The sequence below is a fragment of the Salmo trutta genome, chromosome 7 (genome assembly GCF_901001165.1).
Source record: "Salmo trutta chromosome 7, fSalTru1.1, whole genome shotgun sequence".
NCBI classification, from domain to species: domain Eukaryota; kingdom Metazoa; phylum Chordata; class Actinopteri; order Salmoniformes; family Salmonidae; genus Salmo; species Salmo trutta.
This window is the reverse complement of record NC_042963.1, coordinates 898,466-925,029: the sequence shown is the minus strand read 5'-3', so window position 1 is coordinate 925,029 and position 26,564 is coordinate 898,466. Positions and strand designations below refer to the sequence as shown.

The window sequence follows — 26,564 nt, the reverse complement described above, 5'->3', positions numbered from 1 at the left end:
TGTTTCATTAATTTGTAAAAAAAAATTAAATAATAATAATTCCACTTTGACATTTTGAGGTATTGTGTGTAGTCCAGTGACAAAACATCTCAATTTAATCCATTTTAAATTCAGGCTGTAACACAACACAATGTGGAGCAAGTCAAGGGGTGTGAAGACTTTCTGAAGACACTCTATACATCTTTGAATATGTGCACTAATGTGAACATTTCAACATGTGTTTCTACGTATCCTATAAGTTGTGTGTGTGCAGTGTGCAGTGTGCTATCTGTGCATGCGTAAGGAATATCCCCTTATCTCACACACATGTAGGGCTGGCACAATTACCATATAACCGTGTAAACAACGGATATTGATGAAGACCGTCATGAAATAAAATAACCGTCATAACTGTTAAAAAAAGATATACAGTATACAAGACATTAAGAACATTTCTGCTGGAACATGGACTCTACAACGTGATGAAACTTTGTTGCGCCTTGCTGGAACAAGCAAGGTGTTGTAGCAAACAAGTCTTCCTAGGCAATGCCCCTGTCTCTGTAAATAACCACTACATTTTTTCAAACAAACAACAAATATATATTTATTCATTTTGCTATTTGAAGTGTTATTACGGTGGCCACGGTCATTTGGCTGACCAATGACTATCACCCAAATGTCATGATCATCACAGCCGAGTATCACATCCCCACACCGTCTCTGCAGAGGTACAGTTGTAGTCGCAATGCTGTGATCCTGTCTGCTCTACCAGTTCACTGCACATGTTTTTTCCTCAACCGGCCCAAAATAAATGGTGCAAAAAGATCATGCTGCTGTGAAGAGAGATTTAATGTAAATAGCAATAAGATGTGATTTGTTTTCTGGAAAGGTAAGCTATTTTTATATGCTACCTGACAAGCGCTTGATACGCTTCAGACTAGCGGTGTTATGGAGGTTTTCTTTGCTCGACGCTTAGGAATTCTAAAAGCAGATTAGTTTATGTGGTGGAATTTGAACCTGATGTAGAATATATTAAACACTGGTAGAATACATTAAACTACAGTAGGGTGATGTTAGGGTTCACTATGACTTCTAGTGTTTGTAACTGCGTAATGCACTGCACTGACTGTACCAGTGTACATTGTCCATCATTGCTATCCACACATGGCTTCAGGAGTTAAATTAAGATAGGTAATAACATTCCACTACAGTACACTTCACAGTTCCCCTGAGTGTGGTGTAACATTAACACATTTTGCTGCTTTTGTATCGCTGATGAATGCAGTTGAAAAATCTGTATTATGAAGGGGAATGATTTTTCTTCCATTGTATTTGGAACTCCTATTGGAATAGAGCCATGTGCTGGCTTGGAATGAAGCCAACATGGTCTGTATTAAGCACTAACCACCTGTGTGTTGTTCCCTCAATGACAGAAGTAATAACTGTGTCTGAACTGACCACTAACCACTGTGTGTTGTTCTCTGTGTTGACAGAAGGAATGGCTGTGTCTGAACTGCCAGACCCAGAGGGCTCTCTCTGGACAACTGGGAGACCTGGGAAAGGTGGCCCAGCCCCAACCCATCAAGACCCAGGCCCAGCCCACACCACTCCCTGTAGTCGCAACCACCAAGACAGAGCCCCAGCCTTTCCCTAAAACACAGCCCCCATCCCAGGCTGTGCCTCTCACCTCAGTGCCCACTCCGCCTACACCAACACCTGCCCTTGCACAAAAGGAGCTGGAACCAAAGATGGAAGTCCCCAAGGCTGAAGCTCCCATGACGGTCGCCAAGGCTGAGGCTCCTGAGACAGAAGTCCGTAAGGCGGAGATCAGCAAGACAGAGGCACCAAAAATGGAGCCTTCTGTGGCAGAGTTTCCTAAGGCTGTGCTGCCTAAACCTGTACCACCTAAATCTGAACCACCCAAAACTGATGCTGCAGCAGTAGCTGCTCCAGTTGCCTCTGTCCTAGTGACTGAGGCCATGACTCCTCCTGCTCCTCTGTCCACCACAGTGGCTACTGCTGTTGCAGTCACTCCAGCCACTGTGGAGGAGAAGCCAGAGGCTGAGGCTCAACCAACAGAGCTACCTAAACCAGCAGAGGAGAAGGTTGAGAAGCAACCGAAACAACAGGAACCGCTTTATGTTGATCCACAACCAGTCCAAACTGATATTATCAAGGAAGTGGCCACTCCATTGGTTGAAAAGGTGGATGATGCCCTTCCTGAACCTCAGCAGATACTCACTGAGAAGGAGACTGTGAAGGTACGTTTTTGTTTAACATATGAATCAATTTATTGTTGTTATCATAATTCCTATTCAAGATTGTGATCCCATACAAATATAGATCTCTGCCATAGTTGTTAACTGTTCACACACCTATAATTTGGAAAGTTTGACTTTTTTTCCCACATTTTGTTACGTTACAGCCTTTTTCTAAAATGGATTAAATACAATGTTTTCCTCATCAATCTACACACAATACCCCATAATGACAAAGCGAAAAACAGGTTTTTAGAAATGTTTTGAAATGTATTAAAATAAAAAAACAGAAATACCTTATTTACATAACTATTCAGACCCTTTGCTATGAGACTCGAAATTGAGCTCAGGTGCATCCTGTTTCCATTGATCATCCTTGAGGTGTTTCTACAACTTGATTGGAGTCCACCTGTGGTAAATTCAATTGATTGGACATAATTTGGAAAGGCACACACCTGTCTATATAAGGTCTCACAGTTGACAGTGCATGTCAGAGCAAAAACGAAGTCACGAGGTTGAAGGAATTGTCCATAAAGCTCTGACACAGGATTATGTCGAGGCACAGATCTGTGGAAGGGTACCAAAAAATGTCTGCTGCATTGATGGTTCCCAAGAATACAGTGGCCTCCATCATTCTTAAATGGAAGAAGTTTGGAACCACCAAGACTCTTCCTACGGCTGGCCGCCCAGACAAACTGAGCAATCGGGGGAGAAATGCCTTTGTCAGGGAGGTGACCAATTACCCGATGGTCACTCTGACAGAGCACCAGAGTTCCTCTGTGGAGATGGAAGAACCTTCCAGAAGGACAACTATCTCTGTAGCACTCCTCCAATCAGGCCTTTATGGTAGAGAGGCCAGATGGAAGCCACTCCTCAGTAAAAAGCACATGACAGCCTGCTTGGAGTTTGCCAAAAGGCAAGATTGAACTCTTTAGCCTGAATGCCAAATGTAACGTCTGGAGGAAACCTGGCACCATCCCTACGGTAAAGGATGGCAGTAGCAGAATCATGCTGTGGGGAGGTTTTCAGCGGCAGGGACTGGGAGACTAGTCAGGATTGATGGAAAGATGAACGACACAAAGTACAGAGAGTTCCTTGATGAAAACCTGCTCCAGAGCGCTCAGGACCTCAGACTGGGGCAAAGGTTCACATTTTCAACAGGACAACGACCCTAGTACACAGCCAAGACAACGCAGGAATGGCTTCGGGACAAGGCTCTGAATGTCCTTGAGTAGCCCAGCTAGAGCCTGGACTTGAACCCGATCGAACATCTCTGGAGAGACCTGAAAATAGTTCTGCAGCGGCGCCAACCTGGCAGATCTTGAGATGATCTGCAGAGAAGAATGGGAGAAACTCCCCAAATGCAGGTGTGCCAAGGTTGTATGGTCATACCAAAAAATACTTCAGGTTGTAATCGCTACGAAAGGTGCTTCAACAAAGTACTGAGTAAAGGGTCTGAATACTTATGTAAATGTGATTTTTCGGTTTATAAAATGTGTCACGATTGTCGTAAGGACTGGACCAAAACGCAGCGGGAAAATGTATACTCATCTTCTTTTTTTATTTGAAGAAGGAAAAACAAAATAAACACGTATACAAAAACAAACGACTCCAAACAGTCCCGTCAGGTGCAACAAACACTAAACCAGGAAATAACTACCGACAAACCCCCATAGAACAAACACCCCTATAAATAGGACCTTCAATCAGAGGCAACGAGAAGCAGCTGCCTCCAATTGTAGGTCAACCCAATAAACACCACATAGAAATAGACCAACTAGAAATAACATAGAAATACACTAACATGGAACATAACACAAACAACCCCGAAACACCCTAAACAAACACCCCCTGCCACGCCCTGACCAAACTACAATAACAAACAGCCCCTTTACTGGTCAGGACGTGACAAAATGTTTTTTTTTGCTTTGAAATTATGGTGTATTGGGTGTAGATTGATGAGGGGAAACAACTATTGAATCAGGTTTAGAATAAGGCTGTAACGTAACAAAATGTGGAAAAAGTCAAAGGTATGAATACTTTCCGAGTGCACCGTATAAGACATACACTACCGGTCAAAAGTTTTAGAACACCTACTCATTCAAGGGTTTTTCTTTATTTTTACTATTTTCTCTATTGTAGAATAATAGTGAAGACATCAAAACTATGAAAAAACACACATGGAATCATGTAATAACCAAAAAAAGTGTTAAAGAAATATATTTTATATTTGAGATTCTTCAAATAGCCACCCTTTGCCTTGATGTCAGCTTTGCACACTTGGCATTCTCTCATCCAGCTTCATGAGGTAGTCACCTTGAATGCATTTCAATTAACAGGTGTGCCTTCTTAAAAGTTAATTTGTGGAATTTCTTTCCTTCTTAATGTGTTTGAGCCAATCAGTTGTTTTGACAAGGTGGGGGAGGGGGGAGGGGGGGATTACAGAAGATAGCCCTATTTGGTAAAAAGACCAAGTCCATATTATGGCAAGAACAGCTCAAGTAAGCAAAGAGAAACTGTAGTCCATCGTTACTTTAAGACATGAAGGTCAGTCAATGCGACAACATTTCAAGAACTTCGAAAGTTTTTTCAAGTACAGTTGCAAAAACCATCACGCGCTATGATGACACTGGCTCTCATGATGACCGCCACAGGAATGGAAGACCCAGAGGGTCTGCAGAGGATAAGTTCATTAGAGTTACCAGCCTCAGAAGTTGTAGCCCAAATAAATGCTTCACAAAGTTCAGGTAACAGACACATCTCAACATCAACTGTTCAGAGGAGACTGTGTGAATCAGGCGTTCGTGTTCGAATTGCTGTACAGAAAACACTACTAACGGACAAAGAGAAGAGGCTTTGGAACATGGGCAGTGGACATTAGACCAGTGGAAATTTGTCCTTTGGTCTGATGAGTCCAAATTGGAGATTTTTGGTTCCAACCGGCGTGTCTTTGTGAAACATGGTGTGGGTGAACGGATGATCTCCACATGTGATTTCCCACCGTAAAGCATGGAGGAGGAGGGGATATGATGTGGGGGTGCTTTGCTGGTGACAGTGTCTGTGATTTATTTAGAATTCAAGACACCAACCAGCATGGCTACTACAGCATTCTGCAGCGATACACCATCCCATCTGGTTTGGGCTTAGTGGGACTTTCATTTTTTTTTCAACAAGACAATGACCCAACACACCTCCAGGCTGTGTAAGGGCTATTTTACCAAGAAGGAGAGTGATGGAGTGCTGCATCAGATGACCTGGCCTCCACAGTATCGACCTTTTCCAAATTGAGATGTTTTGGGAATAGTCGGACCACAGAGTAAAGCAAAAGCAGCCAACAAGTGCTCAGCATATGTGGGAACTCCTTCAAGACTGCAAGCTGTCATCAAGGCAAAGAGTGGCTATTTGAAGAATCTCAAATTTAAAATATATTTGTATTGGTTTAACACTTTTTTAGTTACTACATGATTCCATATGTGTTATTTCATGGTTTGTATATCTTCACTATTATTCTACAATGTAGAAAATAGTCAAAATAAAGAAAAACCCTTACATTAGTAGGTGTTCTAAAACTTTGGACCGGTAGTGTATGTTTTGATTTATCTATGCATAGGACAAGCACATTTTCATCTGATGCTTTTTTATTTTCAGGAGAAGGAGAAAGAGCCAACTGCAGCCTCCCTCCTAGCAGACCAGGTAGTAGCTGAGGTACCATCCAGCCCAGCCAGTTCATTTGAGGCTGACATCAAGCCTGAGGACTATAGTGACAAGTCCCAGGATGGACCAGACATATTTCCCATCTCACAGGGCTCCTACACCTCCGAGGGGGAGCTTAATGAGTTGCAGACATTCAGAGATGTCCCTATCATGGACACAACCCCTGACACAGCCATGCCTGCCAAGGAGGAGGGGAATGGGGCAAAGAGGCTTCTGAGTTATGTGCCGATGGAGGAGAGCAGTGGGAGTGAACCCTCTCCGTCGCCCAAGCTCCAGAGACGGAGGTTAAGTGCGATAGCGGTCAGCACGGCAGCCTCATCCAGCAGCGAGGACTACAAAGATGACAGCCCTACAGACAGCCCTCCAGACAGCCCAGACTCATTTGTGAATGAGGAGGAGTTAATACGCAGGCAGATCATGGGGATGATGGGAGAGGAGGAGATGTCTCTCTCAGAGGAGGAGGAAAAAGAAGAGAAAGAGAGCAGAGTGGAGGAGACCATGGATGCTGTGGTGGATAACACATCATGTAAAGACAAGCCTCTGTTAAAAAAAGGCAGTATAGATGATGAAGACAACCCAGCCAGGATACCTTCTCTCCCAGGGTCTGAGCGTAAATCTATTGTAGAGAGTGCTGAACTCACTGAGCAAATCACTGTGTATAAGAAAGCCAAGCCCATGACGCCGCAGAGAACGAAGAGCATGGACGATGGGGATTTAGAGGTGGAGAGCATCACAGATTCTCTGGAGGACAGGTCCAAAGGTGAGGGGTCATCCAGCGTCCAAGTGTCCAGCTTCACCCCTGGAACCTCCCCCACCTCAGCCTCTTCTCTGGAGGAGGACAGCGACAGCAGCCCCAGCCACAAGAGGAGTGGGGAGGGGAAACAGCCCCGCAAGGCCAAGCACAGGCATACCGGCCAGCCATTCCCCACCATCGAGGACTCGTCAGAGGAGGAGGAGCTCAGGGAGGAGGAGGATCACCTCAGGGAGCAGGAGAAACAGAAGGATTTGGACCAGCAGCAGGGGAAGAGGATCTCCAAGAAGTCCAAAAGGGATAAAGATGATCTCCGAGCTCAGAGGAGAAGGGATCTCCCTCTAACCTCACCCTGTAACCTATCTTCCATTGAAGATGCCTCTCCCACTGAGGAGGCAAGGCAGGCTAGGGAGATGGAAGCGCTTCACAGGACATCAGTCTCTGACTATTTTCCTAGCATGGAGTCTGATTCAGACGCCTTTCACACAGAGACCAGGATAGTTGTCCCTAAAGGACAGAAGTTCAGTACTGCAAAGCCACTAAAGAGTGCAGAGGATGAATATGAGGAGATGCTTCAGATAGCTAGATCTCCTAAAGGAGAGACAGAGCCATTCCCTGAGATAGAGCTACTTTACGAAGGCATGGCCATAGAGGACTACCTCTACGAATCCCTAGTGGAAGAGCCTGAAGCTAAATGTTCTTCAGTCCCACCGGAGCAGCCCAGTAAAGACCCCGCTAAAGAGCCAGGGAAGAAAGGTTTGAGGTCTCCTGAAGAGGTGTATGAGGAGATGATGCTGAAGAAGAAGGAACTGATGTTGATAGAGCAGGAGTTTCAGAAGGTTCAGTCAGCTATCAACACTCCTAATCCTGAGATACATGTTACTGCACCATCCTCTGCTGCAGCTGAGAGCTGCAGAGTTGGTGAGGCCGAGGGAGAGAAGCCTATGTTAGATGCTGGTTCTACCTACGTTAAGAGGAAGAAACGTCCTGCTCCACCACGGCCCTCTGAACCTCCTAAACGGCCTGAGGTAGACGTTGCCAAGCCAACAGTTCCTCAGGATATGACTATGAGGAGGGCTCTTTTCCCTATACCGGACTTGAAGATCACCCAGTGTTCCTCTGGAGAGGATGAGACGGACGATAGTATAGTAGAGGAGTATGGAGAGGGAGTGTCCTCTGATATTACCCCTAGTTATGAGTCTGAGACTAAAAAAGAGCTAGAGTCCACTTCAGTTTCAGAGCATGCACCAACAACAGAGGTAGCTGACATTGACCCCATCACTGTGGTGTGTGAGGTTTCCCCAGCTAAAGCTACTCCAGCTCCTGTCTTTGCCCCTGAGACAGTTCTAGCCCCCAGTACGACCACCACACCTTCACAGGTCTCTCCAGTATCACCTCCCACCTCACCATCGACTCCAGACTCAAGTATAGCCTCCAACGCTACGTCCTCCTCCTCTTACCAAGCTCGAAGTCCTTTCTCTTCCGACTCTACTGCAGTGTCTACTCCGACACCAGACCTGGCCAAAGCAGCAGGTGCCTTTGCAGCTCAGTCGCCTATTGATATCTCCCCTCCTTCTATCGCTCCCATTATGGCTGTTTCTCCAACCACAGTTTTGGTCACAATACAAGATGTGGTGACAGATCCAACCCAAGCACCAACACCAGCTACAACTACAGCCGATGCTACAGCTTTTCCAGCCCAAGCCCCAGCCCCTGCCTCAACTCCTGTCTCAGCACCTGCCTCAGTGGTGGTACAGACACCTGATCCATCTGCAGTCCAAATGCCAGACCTGGTTAGATCTCCATCCCAGATGGCTGCTCAGGTTCTACCTTCTGTGCAGGTCAGAGCACAAGCTCCAATACCAAGCCCAGTACATTCTCAAGCACAATCTCCAGTCCCAGCTGCTCCCAGTTCTGTGCCAACTCCAGTCTCTGCTCCAACTCCTACCCCAGCTCCAGTTGTAGTCCAAATGCCAGACCTGGTTACCATCACCTCTCCAGTTTCACCCCAAGCCCCACTACCTGTGTCAGCCCCAGCTCCTACCCAGGCTACAGTGGTGCATTCAGTCCCGGTCCCGGCTGCTGCTCCAACCCCAGTAGTAGTCCCAGCTGCACGGACACCCCGAATCCAGAGACAAGCCTCCACCAAAAAAGCCCCACCTCCTCCTCCACCTCGCTCTATGTCAGTCTCCCTGCCCCAGACCTCAGCAGAGCCTACCTCAATCAGGGCTGTCCAACATGTCTCCCCGACCATGACCACCGCTATAGCCATTGGAGCAGGTCTGCCTAGCCAGCCCATACAGTCTGTGGTGGTGGATATACAGCCGCAGGTGGAGCAGGTCAGGCCAAAGGGTGGTGCTGACCCTCAGGTCATGATGACCCCAACCAGACAGGGACATGTGGTCATCATAGTTCCTAATGTGGAGAACATGTCGGTGCTCAGCCAGTCTACCCAAGACCTTGTGGCATACTCAGTGGCAATAACTACCACTTCTACTGTTGATAAAGGCAGTAGTCTGATGGCAGCAGGGCCTGTGGTTGTGAGTGTTGCTCCTTTCCCTACTGCTCCCTCTGTTCCTGCTATACCTAGCTCAGACACATGTATACCTGTGGCAGATACACCACCACCTCCACCTCCTCCCACTCCTCCACCACCTCCTGCCACCTTACCCAAGCCAGCGGTTTATCCCAAAAAGCCTTCTGTTTCCACCCCACCTTCAGTCCCAACCACAGTACCAGTCTCAACTGCTATGACAATGGCACAGGCAACTGTAACAACCACAGGCCCCAGTCCAGTACACAAGACATCTGCACCCCCTCCAGTACCTCCCAAGCCTGTGTCCATCCCTGCAGGGCTGGTGTTCAGCCACCGTCCAGGGGAAAGCATCAAACCTCCAGTGGTTCCCACCGCGAGCCACACACTTCCCAGGACCAGAGAAGTGGTACCAAACGCCAGCATAGCACAGCCATTCACAGCCACAACACTACCCAGGACCAGAGAACCTCCCAATGCCCTGTATCTGAGTCTGACCACCCCAGTGGAGCCCAAGATGAGTGCTGCCTCGCCCAGGTCCCCTCTGTCTCCGAGGTATGCCAATTGTCTGGAAACGTATGTGGTGATAACGCTTCCCTCAGAGCCTGGCACACCCACAGAGGGCATCACTGTCCAAGCCCCCATCAGGAGAGGATCCATCCCCTCCACTATGCAGACATGTCCAAGGGATAGGACTACACCTTCAGAACAACAGTCACCCATTACGGCCTTCTCAGCCCAGGCCACTGTCAGGAGAGCGTCAGTTCCCTCATTGAGGCAGCTGCCACCACCAACAGCAGCAATAGTACCAGTCGAAGTAGCCGCACCCCTAGAGGGAGTCACTGCAACAGCAAGGCGGCCTTCCATGCCATCAGCTATGCAGCCTCCACACTGTGTGGCTGAGGTGGTGACCATTTCAGCAGGGTCGGAGATGCCTATTCAGGTACACAGTGTCAGAGCTCCAATAAAGAAACCGTATATACCTCCAACATCCCAGCCACAACAGAAAGTGTCTGAAGTTAGGACAATGCCATTAGAGCCACAGGTTCCTGTAGAAGTGTCTGCAGCTCAAGCTTCTGGTAGAAGGGCATCAATACCTGATGTACCTCAGCAGCCACAATATGTGGCTGAAGTAATGGAATTACCAGCAGAGCAGGTCATACATGCAGATGTAGTTTCAACTGAGGCCATGCCTGGAAGAGCATCAATACCATCAGAAATGCAACAACCACAAACCATGGGAGAGTTATTAGCAATGCCCTTAGAAGCTATACCCCCAACCATCCATCAGTCAGCATCACTGACAGAGGTGGTTTCAACTGAGGCTATCTCTAGAAGAACATCAATACCATCAGAAATGTGGCAACCACAAACCATGGCTGAGGTAATGCCATTGCAGCAGGAGATACCTACCGAAGCAATCGCCAGCCAAGTCCATGTAGAAGCTACACCCTCAACCATGCATCAGTCACCATCACTGATAGAAGTGGTTTCAACTGAGGCCATCTCCAGAAGAGTGACAATACCATCAACAATGGAGCAACCACAAACCATGGCAGAGGTAGCAGCAATGCCCTTACTGCAGGAGATACCTACTGAAGCTATTGCCAGCCAAGTCCATGTAGAAGCTACACCCTCAACTATGCATCAGTCACCATCACTGATAGAAGTGGTTTCAACTGAGGCCATCTCTAGAAGAGTGACAATACCATCAACAATGCAGCAGCCAAAACCCATGGCAGAGGTAGCAACAATGCCCTTACAGCAGGAGATACATATCGAAGCTATCACCAGCCAAGTCCATATAGAAGCTTCACCCTCAACCATCCACCAGTCACCATCACTGATAGAGGTGGTTTCAACTGAGGCCATCTCTAGAAGAACATCAATACCATCAGAAATGCAGCAACCACAAACCATGGCTGAGGAAATGCCCTTACTGCAGGAGATACCTACTGAAGCTATTGCCAGCCAAGTCCATGTAGAAGCTACACCCTCAACTATGCATCAGTCACCATCACTGATAGAAGTGGTTTCAACTGAGGCCATCTCTAGAAGAGTGACAATACCATCAACAATGCAGCAGCCAAAACCCATGGCAGAGGTAGCAACAATGCCCTTACAGCAGGAGATACATATCGAAGCTATCACCAGCCAAGTCCATATAGAAGCTTCACCCTCAACCATCCACCAGTCACCATCACTGATAGAGGTGGTTTCAACTGAGGCCATCTCTAGAAGAACATCAATACCATCAGAAATGCAGCAACCACAAACCATGGCTGAGGTAATGCCCTTACAGCAGGATATACCTACCAAAGCAATCGCCAGCCAAGTCCATGTAGAAGCTACACTCTCAACCATGCATCAGTCACCATCACTGATAGAAGTGGTTTCAACTGAGGCCATCTATAGCCTCGCATCAAAACCATCATCAATGCAGCAGCCACAAACCATGGCAGAGGCAGCAGCAATGCCCTTACAGCAGGAGATACCATCAATACCATCAGCTGCACCGCAACCACAAGCATTGGTCGAAGTGATGACTTTGCCTTCAGAGTATGAAATGCCTACGGAAGTTAGAACAACTGAGGCCACTACCACTAGAAGGACATCCATATACTCTGTAGCACAACAACCATACACAGTTGCTGAAGTAACGGCTTACCCATCAGAATATGAAACACCCATCCAGGTGGTTACAACTGAGGCTATTTCCACTACAAGAAGAGCGTCTATAACCATGCAGCAACCCCTTAGTATGGCCCAGGTTATCACAATGCCTGCAGAGCCAAACGTAGAGGCATATGCTGCCCAAGTCCCATACAGGAGAGGATCCATCCCCTCAGCAGTGCAACCACCACAGGCAGTACCCGAAGTGCTGACTTATTCATCAGCGCATGAGACCCCCCTGGAATTCATTACAACTGAAGCCTACACCAGGAGAATGTCAGTTCCATCTATCCAGGAGGTTCCCGAGACCGTCCCGGTGGCTCCAGTCACCATCACCAGGAAATTCCACCATGAGTCAATCGAGAGCCAGGAGATCCATGGGCATGAGAAGGTGGTGAACAGCCTGAGCCACATGTACTCCTCATCTATCTCCACCTCAGCCCAGCCCCCAGAGAGCCTGCCCAGCCTGGTCACTCAGGTGGTCACCACCGAGGTTCAGAGAACCACTGTGTCTTTGGTCCATGAGAGGCTGCCCCAGGTTCCTGCATCCAATGGAGTGGCCATCACCATCCAGCCAGACTTGGTTAAAGTCCAGCACTCTCCCAAACAGAACGGGAAGATCTACTCCGGTGATGCCATTGACCTCCGCACCATTAAGGTTGGCGTGAAGATGACCGATTCAGGGATGGACTTGACGTCTCAGGAATCAAGTCGCGAGTCCATCTGTAGCGACTCTAGTGGCCGACATACAGCAGTGCAGCCAGAGATAGTGAACTTGAGTGCTGAGATCATCCCTTCCACCACGCTGTCTGTTGTCACTGATAGCATCACTATCGTCACCTGTTCAGACACCATTGAGTCCTACATCAGCGAGCCAGCAGAAATACCTTTAGATCTGCAGAGTTATGTTGCCTCCATGCCTCTCCCTCTCACCACATACAAACCATTCCAGCCTCTGGCACAGATAGTGTACAGGCGGGTGGACTCTCCGCCTATCATCAACACAGTGTTAGCCACAGACACAGACACACCAATCAACCTGTCTTATGGAGCCTCCATGGTAAATAGCAGACTTCCAGTGACCATGGCCCCCGCTATCACCAACGTGGGGGACATGCTCTCAGAGCCGGCAGGGGCTGTGGATCTGTCCACCTCTAGACCCCTCAGGGCCATGGTGGCTCTGTCTGGCAAGAGCCCTGGTGTGGTGACCACAGTCATAGAGGATGATGGGACACCCATAGATCTGACAGCTGGGAGGAATGTGTGCTGTGATGTCATCTACAAGCTACCCTTCACAGGGAGCTGTAGGACCCAGCCGCCGGTTAATACCCAGCCTGACAACCGCTTCGGCTACAGAGACGACCACTACCAGTATGATCATGCTGGGGTTTATGGCATCAAGGGCCTGAACGGCAAGGCCATGTCTGAGACCAACCTGGCTGATGCAGGACTGTTCCTCTATGATGGAAACACCAGATATAACTATAACGGAGCCTCGGACAGTGCAATAGACCTGACATCTGCTAATATGTCCGCAGGTTGGTATGGTAGAAATATAGCATGTTTGCTAGGTTTTGGATTCTTTTCAACTTTTTACCTGCTTGAAATTTATTTCTGAATGGTAACCTATTTCTCTGGGCATTGTTTTACATCAGTTATCATTATGTTAATTTTCTAGTGTGATTAAAATGTGCATTTACTGTACTTTTGCATGATTTGTGAAACTATCTTGATTTTAATTAATGTCCTGTTTCTTTTGTCTTTTCTTTCTTTTACACAGATGCATGCGTATGCCTGCGTGTTCTCCCACAATATTTTGGCTTTGCATCATGCTAGCTGGACAGACTGAATATACTTGCATGCTTAGTGTTATGATCTCCCCAAATCGAATCTGCATGGCCTCTTTTTGTACAGAATGTTATGATGTTATAATCATTGACTTAAACCTACATTTCTGGACCCATCATAACAGGTGAAGCTCTAGACTACACCAGTAAAGCTGCTGGGGCGTATACGGGGATATCCACTGCTCCATATTCCCAAGTCCCTGCTTATAGTGTCTTTAGATCCTCAGACGGAATGGTATACTCCTCCATAGCAGCCCCTGTTCCTTCTACATACGCCATCACCACTCAGCCAGGTTCCATCTTCAGCACCACCCTACCTCCTACCACAACCCTCCAGGAGCAGCCAGCACCAGCTCCACACCCCTATGGCTTTATTCCCACCAGCGACCCTGGCCAACAGATTATCAGCTTGGACACTAACCTGCCCAAGGACCTGTTGCCCAGTGCTCTGGCTGACATCATGACTGGCTTCCCTGACCTGTACTCTGACCAGACACTGGAGGCCATCGCAGCCTCTCTGGACGCCCTGGCTTCATCGCCCATGTTCCCCAGTCTGGATGACAGCAAGATCACCCAGTACCAGATGGAGAGGGAGTTCCTGGAGCTGGAGAAGCTGAAGCAGCTGTGTCTGGCTGAGGAGCTTGAGTGGGAGAGGCAGGAGATCCAGCGCTACCGTGAACAGGAGCAGATCATGGTGCAGAGGGAGCTGGAAGAGCTACAGGTATGAATGTGTGTGTACAGTATATGTCTCCTGTGTTAATGTATGGTGCGGGGTGTCGTGGTCACTGTTCATGCTCACTGTTTTTAATATGTTTGTAATCAGTTACTATAAAGTGATCGACAATAATGTTAATCTAATCTATTCTACAGGCTCTGAAACAGCAGCTGTTAATGCAACAGGAAGAGGAGCACCAGGCGCAACTTGTAGCCCAGCAAGAGACCTACAACCAGCAGAGGCAACAGTTAGAGCAGATCCAACAACTCCAGGTGCAGCTACAGCACCAGCTAGATGAGCACTACAGTACTACAGGGTCAGACAACCTGCTAGAGAAGCAGTATACAGGGGTTGGGGATAACGGCCAATACTGGCCTGTTAGGGATGAGTCCACCACCTCATCCACTGTTACCCAGCTAGAGGGTGGGCAGTATGTAACCAGCGAGGGTCAGAGAGAGGGTGGAGGTCAGGACCAGCTGCAGCTCAGTAGGAAACAACCAGCAGGGTCTAACCAGCCTGGTGACCAGGGGTATGGTACAGGAGTGGTAGGGAAGAGGATAGTGGACAGTGGGGTCCAGACAGATGATGAGGACTCAGTAGACAGGATGTATGTAGGGAGGAGGAAGAGGAACAACAGGAGGGGTGTAGACAGCAGTGTTCAGACTGATGATGAGGAGGACCAGGAGGTTGAGTGGGACATGCCAGCCAGGTCGCGGAGGCGCTCCCGCTCCAGTAAGCACAGCGGTGACGGGAAACACGGTAGCTCTAAGGTCTCCAGCATTGCCATCCAGACTGTTGCAGAGATCTCTGTCCAGACCGACCACTCCGGGAGCATCAAATGCCCCAGCATCCAGATGGACACTAAGGTGGAGATCATCAAACACATCTCAGCCCCAGAGAACTCTCAGAGAGGAGGCAGTCTCAGCTGCCAGACAGACGCAGACCGGAGGCGCCACTCACCGGCAGACATCACCCCCAAGTCCCCCAAGGTGCTCTACTCCCCTGCGTCCACCCTCTCCTCCAGTAAGGCCATGGAGGGAGGGCAAAAGATGCTGACCACTGACCCGAGCAGGTTTTCCTCCAGCCCTAGGATGCTGAAGCCTGGACAGAAGTCTATGTCTGACCCAAAATCTCTCAGCCATACCACCGAGGACAGGATAGGCTACCACTACTCAGACAGCTACTCTGTAAGTCATTGCAGTAAGAATACTGGGAATATAAAATAGTGTTAAATATGACCATGTTAAAGTCATAGTAAAACACATTGATTGCATGCTGTTGAAATGTTTGTTGAAAGTAAAAACCTTGCAATAGTATTAAAGTGATGCTCCAGAACTTTTGTATAATTTCAATCAGTAGTTTTGAAAGTGTTGCTCACAAGCCAAAACGGGTCCCCGATTTTTCTGTACTACGTCATCCAAATGTGTTCTATGTCATCCATTTCGTATGATATATTACGTCCTGCAATTAACATGATTATTATATTTAAAAAATGTAATGAAATTCATATGATGTTACACATTTTTTTTGCTTAAGATCCCGGACTGCATCTTAAAGTACTCTTATCTTATCTATTGTCTTATTGATTTTTCCTCTGTCTGTCCTAGGGCCATGGTTCTTCTTCAGGCACTGGAAAGAAGGTGAAGAGGACCCTTCCCAACCCACCCCTTGAAGATGACCCTCTGACCGGCCCGTCGGGTTACAGCACCAACTCAGCCCGCCGCCGGCTTGGACGTCACACCACCATGGCCCGGGCCAAGATCCTGCAGGACATTGACAAGGAGCTGGATCTAGTGGAGAGAGAGTCATCCAAGCTCCGCAGGAAACAGGCCGAGCTAGATGAGGAGGAGAAAGAGATTGATGCCAAGCTGAGGTAATTTATGAATTTTACCATTTGGGAAAGAGGCAAGTCATTTAAGAACCAGTTTTGATTTACAATACAATAGCATACTTTAGATGAGTAGAACACATTGGTGTGTATGAAGTGATTCCCCCCCCCCCCCCCCAGTCATAATGGGATCCTTGTCATCCAAAAATGTATACTTTTGACTGATCTGTTCATAGAACATTCTTTCAAGAGTCTTGTTGACTCAAGGTGCTTCAAGGTGCTTTTTGGCAAACTTGAGTCAACCTTTTGGACTAGATGGATCCCATTATGTCTGGCGAAAACCACACACTGCATTCCACTTTAAGAACCTTATACCAATTCATACCAACGGTCAAGCATGGTGGTGGTAGTGTGATGGTTTGGGGATGCTTTGCTGCCTCAGGACCTGGATGACTTGCCTTAATAGAAGGAACCATGAATTCTGCTCTGTATCAGATAATTCTACAGGAGAATGTCAGGCTATCCGTCTGTGAGCTGAAGCTGAAGCACAGCTGGGTCAGGCAGCAAGACTATGATCCAAACACAGATTCAAGCCTACATGAAAATGGTTAAAAAGCAACTCATTTGAATTCAAAGTCTAGACCTAATCCCAATTGAGGTGTTGTGGCAGTACTTGAAACGAGCACTTCATGCTTGAAAACCCACAAGTGTCGCTGAGTTAAGACAGTTCTGCATGCAAGAGGGGGGCCAAAATTCCTCCACAGTGATGTGAGAGACTGATCAACAACTACAGGAAGCATTTGGTTGCAGTCATTGCAGCTAAAGGTGGCACTAACTGTAACCAGTGCCTGCAACCTGGTTCAGGTTGTCAGTCAACCTACCAGGGTATTTACAAATAGCACAGGAACGAAATCATCAACATGTATTGATCACATCTTTACTAATGCTGCAGACATTTGCTTTAAAGCAGTATCCAAATCCATAGGATGTAGTGATCACAATATAATAGCCATATCTAGGAAAACCAAAGTTCCAAAGGCTGGGCCCAATTTAGTGTACAAGAGGTCATACAATACGTTTTGTAGTGATTCATATGTTGATGATGTAAATAATATTTGCTGGTCTGTGGTGTGTAATGAGGAGCAACCAGACGGTTGCACTTGACAAATTTATAAAATTGCTGATTCCAGTTACTAATAAGCTCACACTCAAAACTGTTAAATCCCCTTGGATTGAAAAATGGTATGGTTGAGAGGGATGAGGCAAAAGGTATGGCAAATAAGTCTGGTAGCCCAACTGATTGGCAAACATACTGCACATTAAGAAATCATATGACTAAGCTAAATAATTAAAAAAGAAACAATACTATGAAACAAAGATAAAGTATATAAAGAATGATAGTAAAAAGCTTTGGAGCACCATAAATTACATTTTGGGGAAAAAAGCCAACTCGACTCCATCATTGATTGAATCAGATGGCTCATTATGAAAGACAAGAATTGTACTTTTGAATTCCGTAAAGTCAGTGTGGAAGAGGTGAAAAAATGATTGTTGTCTATCAACAATGACAAGCCACCGGGGTCTGACAGTCTGGATGGAAAATTACTGAGGATAATAGCGGACGATATTGGCACTCCTATGTGCCACATCTTCAATTTAAGCCTACAAGAAAGTGTGTGCCCTCAGGCCTGGAGGGAAGCTAAAGTCATTCCGCTACCCAAGAATAGTAAAGCCCCCTTTACTGGCTCAAATAGCCAACCAATCAGCCTGTTACCAACCCTTAGTAAACTTCTGGAAAAAATGGTGTTTGACCAGATACAATGCTATTTTACAGTAAACAAATTGACAACAGACTTTCAGCACGCATATAGAGAAGGACACTCAACAAGCACAGCACTTACACAAATTACTGATGATTGGCTGAGAGAAATTGATTAAATAACGATTGTGGGGGCTGTCTTGTTAGACTTCAGTGCAGCTTTTGACATTATTGATCATAGTCTGCTGCTGGAAAAACTGATATGTTATGGCTTTACACCCCCTGCTATAATGTGGATAAAAAGTTACTTGTATAACAGAACACAGAGGGTGTTCTTTAATGGAAGCCTCTCAAACATAATCCAGGTAGAATCAGGAATTCCCCAGAATAGCTGTTTAGGCCCTTTGCTTTTTTCAATCTTTACTAACGACATGCCACTGGCTTGAGTAAGGCCAGTGTGTCTGTGTATGCGGATGACTCAACACTATTCACGTCAAATACTACTGCGACTGCAATGACTGCACCACTTAACAAAGAGCTGCAGTTAGTTTCGGAATGGGTAGCAAGGAATAAGTTAGTCCTAAATATTTCCAAAACTAAAAGCATTGTATTTGGGAAAAATCATTCACTAAACCCTAAACCTCAACTACATCTCATAATGAATAATGTGGAAATTGAGCAAGTTGAGGTGACTAAACTGCTTGGAGTTACCCTGGATTGTAAACTGTCATGGTCAAAACATATTGATACAACAGTAGCTAAGATGGGGAGAAGTCTGTCCATAATAAAGTGCTGCTCTGCATTCTTCATAACACTATCAACAAGGCAGGTCCTACAGGCCCTGGTTTTGTCACACCTGGACTACTGTTCAGTAGTGTGGTCAGGTGCCACAAAGAGGAACTTGGGAAAATTGCAGTTGGTTCAGAACAAGGCAGCACGGCTGGCCCTTGGATGTACACGGAGAGCTAACATTAATGACATGCATATCAATCTCTCATGGCTCAAAGTGGAAGAGATATTGACATCATCATTACTTGTTTTCGTAAGAGGTGTTGACAAGTTGAAGGTACCGAGCTGTTTAAAATAATAGCACACAGCTCGGACACCCATGCATACCCCACAAGACATGTCACCAGAGGTCTCTTCACAGTCCCCAAGTCCAGAATAGACTATGGGAGGCACACAGTACTACATAGAGCCATGACAACATGGAACTCTATTCCACATCAGGTAACTGATGCAAGCAGTAGAATCAGATTTAAAAGCAGGTAAAAATACACCTTATGGAACAGCGGGGACTATGAAGTAACACAAACATAGGCACAGACACCTGCATACACACACGATAACAGACGCACTATACACACACGTACACATGGATTTTGTGTTGTAGATATGTGGTAGTGGAGTAGGGGCCTGAACACACTTAGTGTGTTGTGAATGCTGTAGTGAATGTATTGTAATATTTGTAAAATTGTGTAACTGCCTTAATTCTGCCTTAACCCAGGAAGAGTAGCAGCTAATGGGAATCCATAATAAATACAAATACAAATTGAGTGTAAGGGGACAATTACTTTTTCACACAGGGGAATTGGGTGTTGCATAACTTTGTTAAATAAATAAATAAAATAAGTATACTTTTTTTGTTATTTGTAAATTTAGGTTATCTTTATCTAATATCAGGTTTTGATTGAAGATCTGATAACATTCAGTATAAAAAATATGCAAAAAAAGAGAAAATCTGAAAGGGGCAAATATCTTTTCACGGCCATGTACAGTGCCTTGCAAAAGTATTCATCCCCCTTGGCATTTTTCCTATTTTGTTGTATTACAACCTGTAATTTAAATTGATTTTTATTTGGATTTCATGTAATGGACATACACAAAATAGGCCAAATTGGTGAAGCGGAAAAAAATATTTGTTAAAATAAAAAATAAAAAAAGGAAAATTGGTGTGTGCGTGCATTTGTATTCACCCCCTTTGCTATGAAGCCCCTAAATAAGATCTGGTGCAACAAATTACCTTCAGATGTCACATAATTAGTTAAATAGATTGCACACAGGTAGACTTAAGTGTCACATGATCTGTCACATGATCTCAGTATATATACACCTGTTCTGAAAGGCCCCAGAGTCTGCAACACCACTACGCAAGGGGCACACCAGGCAAAAGGCACCATGAAGACCAAGGAGCTCTCCAAACAGGTCAGGGACGAAGTTGTGGAGAAGTAGAGATCAGGGTTGGGTTATAAAAAAATATCAGAAACTTTGAACATCCCACGGAGCACCATTAAATCCATTATTAAAAAATTGAAAGAATATGGCACCACAACAAACCTGCCAAGAGAGGGCTGCCCACCAAAACTCACAGACCAGGCAAGGGGGGCATTAATCAGAGAGTCAACAAAGAGACCAAAGATAACCCTGAAGGAGCTGCAAAGCTCCACAGCGGAGATTGGAGTATCTGTCCATAGGACCACTTTAAGCCGTACACTCCACAGAGCTGGGCTTTATGGAAGAGTGGCCAGAAAAATGCCATTGCTTAAAGAAAAAAAACACTTTTGGTGTTTGCCAAAAGGCATGCTGGAGACCTATACCCAACATATGGAAGAAGGTACTCTGGTCAGATTAGACTAAAATTGAGCTTTTTGACCATCAAGGAAAACGCTATGTCTGGCACAAACCCAACACCTTTCATCACCCCGAGAACACAATCCACACAGTGAAGCATGGTGGTGGCAGCATCATGCTGCGGGGATGTTTTTCAGTGGCAGAGACTGGGAAACTGGTCAGAACTGAAGTAATGATAGATGGTGCTAAATACAGGGAAATTCTTTATGGAAACCTGTTTGTCTTCCAGAGATTTGAGACTGGGACGGAGGTTCACCTTCCAGCAGGACAATGACCCTAAGCATACTGCTAAAGCAACACTCGAGTGGTTTAAGGGGAAACATTTAAATGTATTGGAATGGCCTAGTCAAAGTGCAGACCTCAATCCAATTGAGAATCTGTGGTATGACTTAAAGATTACTGTACACCAGCGGAACCCATCCAACTTGAAGGAGCTGGAGCAGTTTTGCCTTGAAGAAAGGGCAGAAATCCCAGTGGCTAGATGTGCCAAGCTTATAGAGACATACCCCAAGAGACTTGCAGCTGGAATTGCTGCAAAAGGTGGCACTATAACGTTTTTCCTTTGGGGGGTGTATAGTTATGCACGCGCAAGTTCAGTTTTTTGTCTTATTTCTTGTTTGTTTCACAATAAAAAAAAATGTCATCTTCAAAGTAGTTGGCATGTTGTGTAAATCAAATGATACAAACCCCCAAAAATCTATTTTAATTCCAGGTTGTAAGGCAACAAAATAGGAAAAATGCCAAGGGGGTTGAATACTTTCGCAAGCCACTGTAAATCCAATCCCATCTTCCCCTTTTTACAGGTACCTTGAGATGGGCATCAACCGTCGTAAGGATGCCCTGCTGCAGGAGAGGGAGAAAAGAGAGAGGGCCTACCTGCAGGGTGTGGCTGAGGAGAGAGACTACATGTCAGACAGTGAGGTCAGCAACATCAGGGAGACCAGAGGTAGCAACCACGGCCTAGAGAGACCCAGGACAGCTCCCCAGTCAGAGTTTGACCAGTTCATCCCCCCTCAGACTGAGGCTGACTCTCAGTACTCCACTCTAGCCAGTCCCTACTCCCACTATGCCCAGTATGTCCCCCAGACCAATGCCACCAGCCACTACCCCCAGCAGACCCTGTACCAGCAACAGGCCCTCTACCAGCAGCACCCCTACCAAAGTCAGTCAGTCTACTCCTCTGTACCCAGCCTGTCCTACCCCCTGGCCTCCCACTCCCACCAGCAGGCCCAGTCCTCAGGCTACCAGTCCAAGAACACCACCAACTATGAGGTGATCCGGAACCAGCCCATCATCATTGTACCCTCCTCCAGTGAGGGTGGGTATGGGGTGGGGAAGTACAACAGCCTGGAACTGAGGATGGGTCTGGAGGAGAGGAGAATGGCCTCCAGCCCCATGTCTAATATATCTACTGAGTCCTTCTACGCTGACATCGACCACCACAACGCCAGGAACTATGTTCTGATAGAGGACATAGAGCAGCTGACTAAAGGCTCTGCAGGGCTGGGGTCAGGGTTCAGCCTGCCTGATAAGGACCTGTCCAAGGCTGACAGGCTGCTTCGGGCCGCTGAAGCCAGGCGCACTGCAGAGGTAACTGTTATGTATTTAAAGCAGTGGCGGTCGTTGCTGTTTAAGATTAGGGAGGATTTTGTTCTTTTTTATGATCCTTATTTTTATTACAGCATATTGGATGACTGTCATTCATATTCCATTCACCCAGCTCAATGTAACATCGATAGGTTTAGGCTACTAAATGATACTCAAATTTTTCCTATACCCATCATGAGGTTGCTACAACCTAGCCTACGAATGAAAGTTTATAATGCAGGTGCACAGGTCGAGAGACAAATTGGAGTAATCAAGGTGACAGACAGTGACACATTCAATACTACCTTACACACTCTTGCCTGCATCTAACAGATCTAGGGTGTAACCATTAGTCCAAACAGTTGCACACTAAAGTATATATTGGACAAATTCAGCTAAGTTTATCTAAGTTTCGTTCCATTTGCTTCCTTTTAAGAAATGTTTTTCAACAGAATCGGTGCAATGAATACACCCCTGACCACCCGCACACACAGTTCACTTTCATAGCAGCCACAGCATCATCACTTTGCTCGTTGTATAATTCTTTCTCGCATCTACTCACTGTCCGCTCACCTTTTCCCTTCACTTGTGGACTTCAGCGCACAACACAACAGCTGTCTGTGACCAGGCGAAAAAATAAATCCAAGCCAAACCTTCACATCATAATAGGTTAATCGCTACACACAGCTTACATCGCTGTCATGATATTAGCTAACTTTAACTAATGCACTTTTGTACACCGTGCTGGTCTGTACAATTGACCTTATTTTAGTGCCCAAAAAAACATATTACTTCCAGATCAACTGTAATACCATTGTAAAGGACAATTTCTCCCCTTTCCAGACGAGACCTTCATGATGCCCGTCTCTGCACGATTGAAGAAGGCAATGAGCTCCGTCTGGTCTTTTTAAAAATGTCGGGTGGGGAAGCGAAACCTACTGCGTAATAGTGAAAGGGGGAGATATGTTGTGTGGGGAAACAGATTTTTTTCACCTGATCTGTCCAACTTATCACCTCTAAAATGTAAATAAAACACTATAAAGAGTTTATATAATGTGTCATTACATACCTATCTGATGGTTTGTGTCGAATTTGAATCGGGTTTTAGGGCGGCGGTGCTAAAGTTATCTTCAGAAGTAAACAGCGGCTGTCTCTGCTTTTGAGAGTCGTGATGACGCAAAAAAAATGAATGCATTCAGTTGTACAATTGACTAGGTATCCCCTGTCTCTTTCTTGTTTTTAAACTGCGAGAGAAGCGTTATATCTGGTGGAGAGAGGCTGTACGACACAGAATGAGTTGCAAATGCACGTTACGTAGTGACGTAGTGACACGTCACGATATAACGTACCACGTCAGAGGGGTCAATTGTTTTGTAATGGCTATGTTGACTAACTTCATAGTCAACATAGCCATTACAACTAACACGTTAGTAAACCCTCTACAATCACGCAGTACAGTGTACAGCAAGCAGTTTAGCTATTACACCGGCGGGCCCCGGTGGTAATAAAACAAAAAAAACGAAAGCTTACCTGGACTTGGAAAGTTCCAGTGTTTAATAGTCTTAGCCAGCTAGCTAACATAATTAGCATTCCTCTCTGTTTGAGCCAAGTGTTTGAGTAGCTGGCTGCATTAGCTAGCTAAGTAAGTGAAAGTGAACAAAAATACATTGAAACATAGCTATCTCTCTCTGCTGCTGCTTCTCCTTAGTTTTTCTCTCTTTTTGAGTCAACTACTCACCACATTTTATGCACTGCAGTGCTAGCTGGCTCCAGTTTATGGTTTCAGTACTAGATTCATTATCTGATCATTTGATTGTGTGGACAACATGTCAGTTCATGCTGCAAGGGCTCTGATAGGTTGGAGGATGTCCTCTGGAAGTTGTCATAATTACTGTGTAAGTCTATGAAAGGGGGTGAGAACCATGAGCCTCCGGGGTTTTGTATTGAAGTCAATGTACCCAGAGATGGACAGAAAATAGCTGCTACACCATGGTGCTACCCTACAGAGTGCTGTTGAGGCTACTGGAGACCTTCATTGCAAAACAGTGTGTTTTAATTATTTGGTGACATTAATATATTTAGTATAGTTTTATCAAAAAATGATACATTTTTAAATGTTTAACAATATTCATGTATAAGACGGTCCTCCCCTTCCTCCGCTGAGGAGCCTCCACTGATTTAAAGTAAATGCTCTTCTGTGATATGTAGGTTATGTTATATATTCTGTTTCAGTGTGTCTTGTGCGAATTTTGCTGAAAATTGCTTAAAATTCTATGCAATATGATGATGATTTTCTTTTCTTTATTTAGGTGGCTGCGTTCCTGGGTAACTCGCGTCTGCACAGCTACGGTAAAGGAGAGGAGGACTCTATGGAAGAGCCCTATGAGCTGAAGCTCCTGAAGCAACAGATAAAGCAGGAGTTTAGACGAGGGACGGAGGGTCTGGAGCACCTCTCAGGCCTAGGCATGCCTCAGTACCTCTCCACTGACCCCAGCTACAGACACTTCCCTAAGGCTGAGAAGTACAGCATCAGCCGGCTGACCTTGGAGAAACAAGCAGCCAAGCAGCTTCCTGCCGCCGTGCTCTACCAGAAACAGATCAAGAACCAGAAGAAGGCAGCACTGATGGACCCCAAGATAACAAAATTCTCCCCCATCCAGGAGAGTAGAGACCTGGAGCCAGACTACAGCAGCTTCCTGGGCTCTGGAGTCTCATCTGTCACCAACCTGTCCACACGAGCCAGACTGCTTCAGGATGAGATCAACTTTGGCCTGAAGAAGAACCTCTCAGAGCAGCAGAAGTACCTGGGCTCCTCTCTGGGAACTAACATGGCTGGCTCTCTGAGCCAGTCCCTTAGCCTGGGGGGACCCACCATGAGGTCCACCCTACAGGATGACACCACCTACCCCAGCGGCACGAGCTCTCGCCCTTCCTCACGACCCAATTCCCGCCCCACTTCTGTCTACGGCCTGGATCTTTCCATCAAACGGGACTTGTCCAGCTCCTCTCTCAGGCTGAGGAGCGAGGGAGAAGCCCTGGATGCAGCGTTCGGCTCCGGGCTGGCCAGGACCAAGCCCACCAGCCTGCCCATCGGGCGCATCCCCATCGTGGCTCAGAACTCAGAAGAGGAGAGCCCTCTGAGCCCGGTGGGAGAGCCGATGGGCATGGCCAGAGCCTCAGCTGGTCCTCTACCACCTATCTCAGCTGACTCCAGAGACCAGTTTGGCTCCAGCCATTCCCTGCCGGAAGTCCAGCAGCACATGAGGGAGGAGTCCAGGGCTACACGAGGACATAGTGGGGTCTACGACAGAGACATAGCCTTCATCATGGATGATCTGGGGGGAGCGATGTCTGACAGCGAAGGTAAATGGCTCCTGAGGCTTTCACAGCATCCTGAGTCTCTGGACTGTCGCAATGCTCCTGACTGTGTTTATGTCTGCCTGAGAAGGCTTTGACTCTGTCTCTGTTGTCCTCATCACTTATTATTTCACATCTTTTATCATCATGTTGTCTTTGTCTTTTGTTCTGGTTTCTGTTTCTGTCTTGTTTGATCTCTGCATGCAACACTGTTTCATCACTGACCGAATGTATTATGGGATGGATACAGGGCTTCATTTAAGCATACAGAACAGTAAAGTAACAATAATGTATTATATGTGATCATAAATAGCACACACTTTAAGTGCCTCTGTGCATCTGTGCCTCTGTGGACTAAATAGGTGTTAACCTATTTAAATGGGTGGGAGACTAATGAATATGCAACAGTAGCTGGTAAACTGTCGCTACAATCTGGGTGCTATCTATAGTCTATACAGGCTGCTAGATTCATGATAGGATGACAGAGAGAAACACCCTGGGACTACAGGCCCTGTTGTCTACAGTTCACCACTCCTCCTCTCTCCTCTCCTTTCCTTTTCTTCTCCAGACAGAAAATGGTGTCTGGTTTTTGTAGGAAGTAGGTCAGGCCTTTAGACAGACATATATTTACTTTTCAGCTATTGTGGAGCTTGGCCTGCTGTCAGCAGCCATTTTAAAGGCATAATGCTGAATCACTATGTGTGGGTCTGGGTCTAGTTACTGTAATTGTTCAGACGATGCAGTCAGCCATTTATATTGTACCTGGCTCACTCACGTTGTCTCTTTACCAGAAATACACACATACTATTACAGCAGTAATAATGCAGAGAGCTTATGCTCACATTTATATTGCAATGCAATGACATTTTTTCCCTAAGGATTTTGTAGATTATTTGTTTGTGTATTTGAGTTTTAGATTTGGATCCATGTTG

General features: G+C 46.2%; 1 protein-coding gene across 1 annotated transcript in view; it reads left to right on the top strand.

Annotated features, from left to right (window-relative positions):
- Positions 1–26,564, top strand: part of LOC115197761 (protein piccolo) — a 104,050-nt gene that overhangs the window by 51,154 nt on the left and 26,332 nt on the right. Inside the window, exons 6-12 of the mRNA XM_029759564.1 lie at positions 1,473–2,240; positions 5,886–13,446; positions 13,881–14,476; positions 14,626–15,657; positions 16,078–16,343; positions 21,492–22,278; positions 24,585–25,638. Coding sequence (XP_029615424.1) covers positions 1,473–2,240; positions 5,886–13,446; positions 13,881–14,476; positions 14,626–15,657; positions 16,078–16,343; positions 21,492–22,278; positions 24,585–25,638 — 12,064 coding nt within the window. The remainder of the gene's footprint in view (positions 1–1,472; positions 2,241–5,885; positions 13,447–13,880; positions 14,477–14,625; positions 15,658–16,077; positions 16,344–21,491; positions 22,279–24,584; positions 25,639–26,564) is intronic.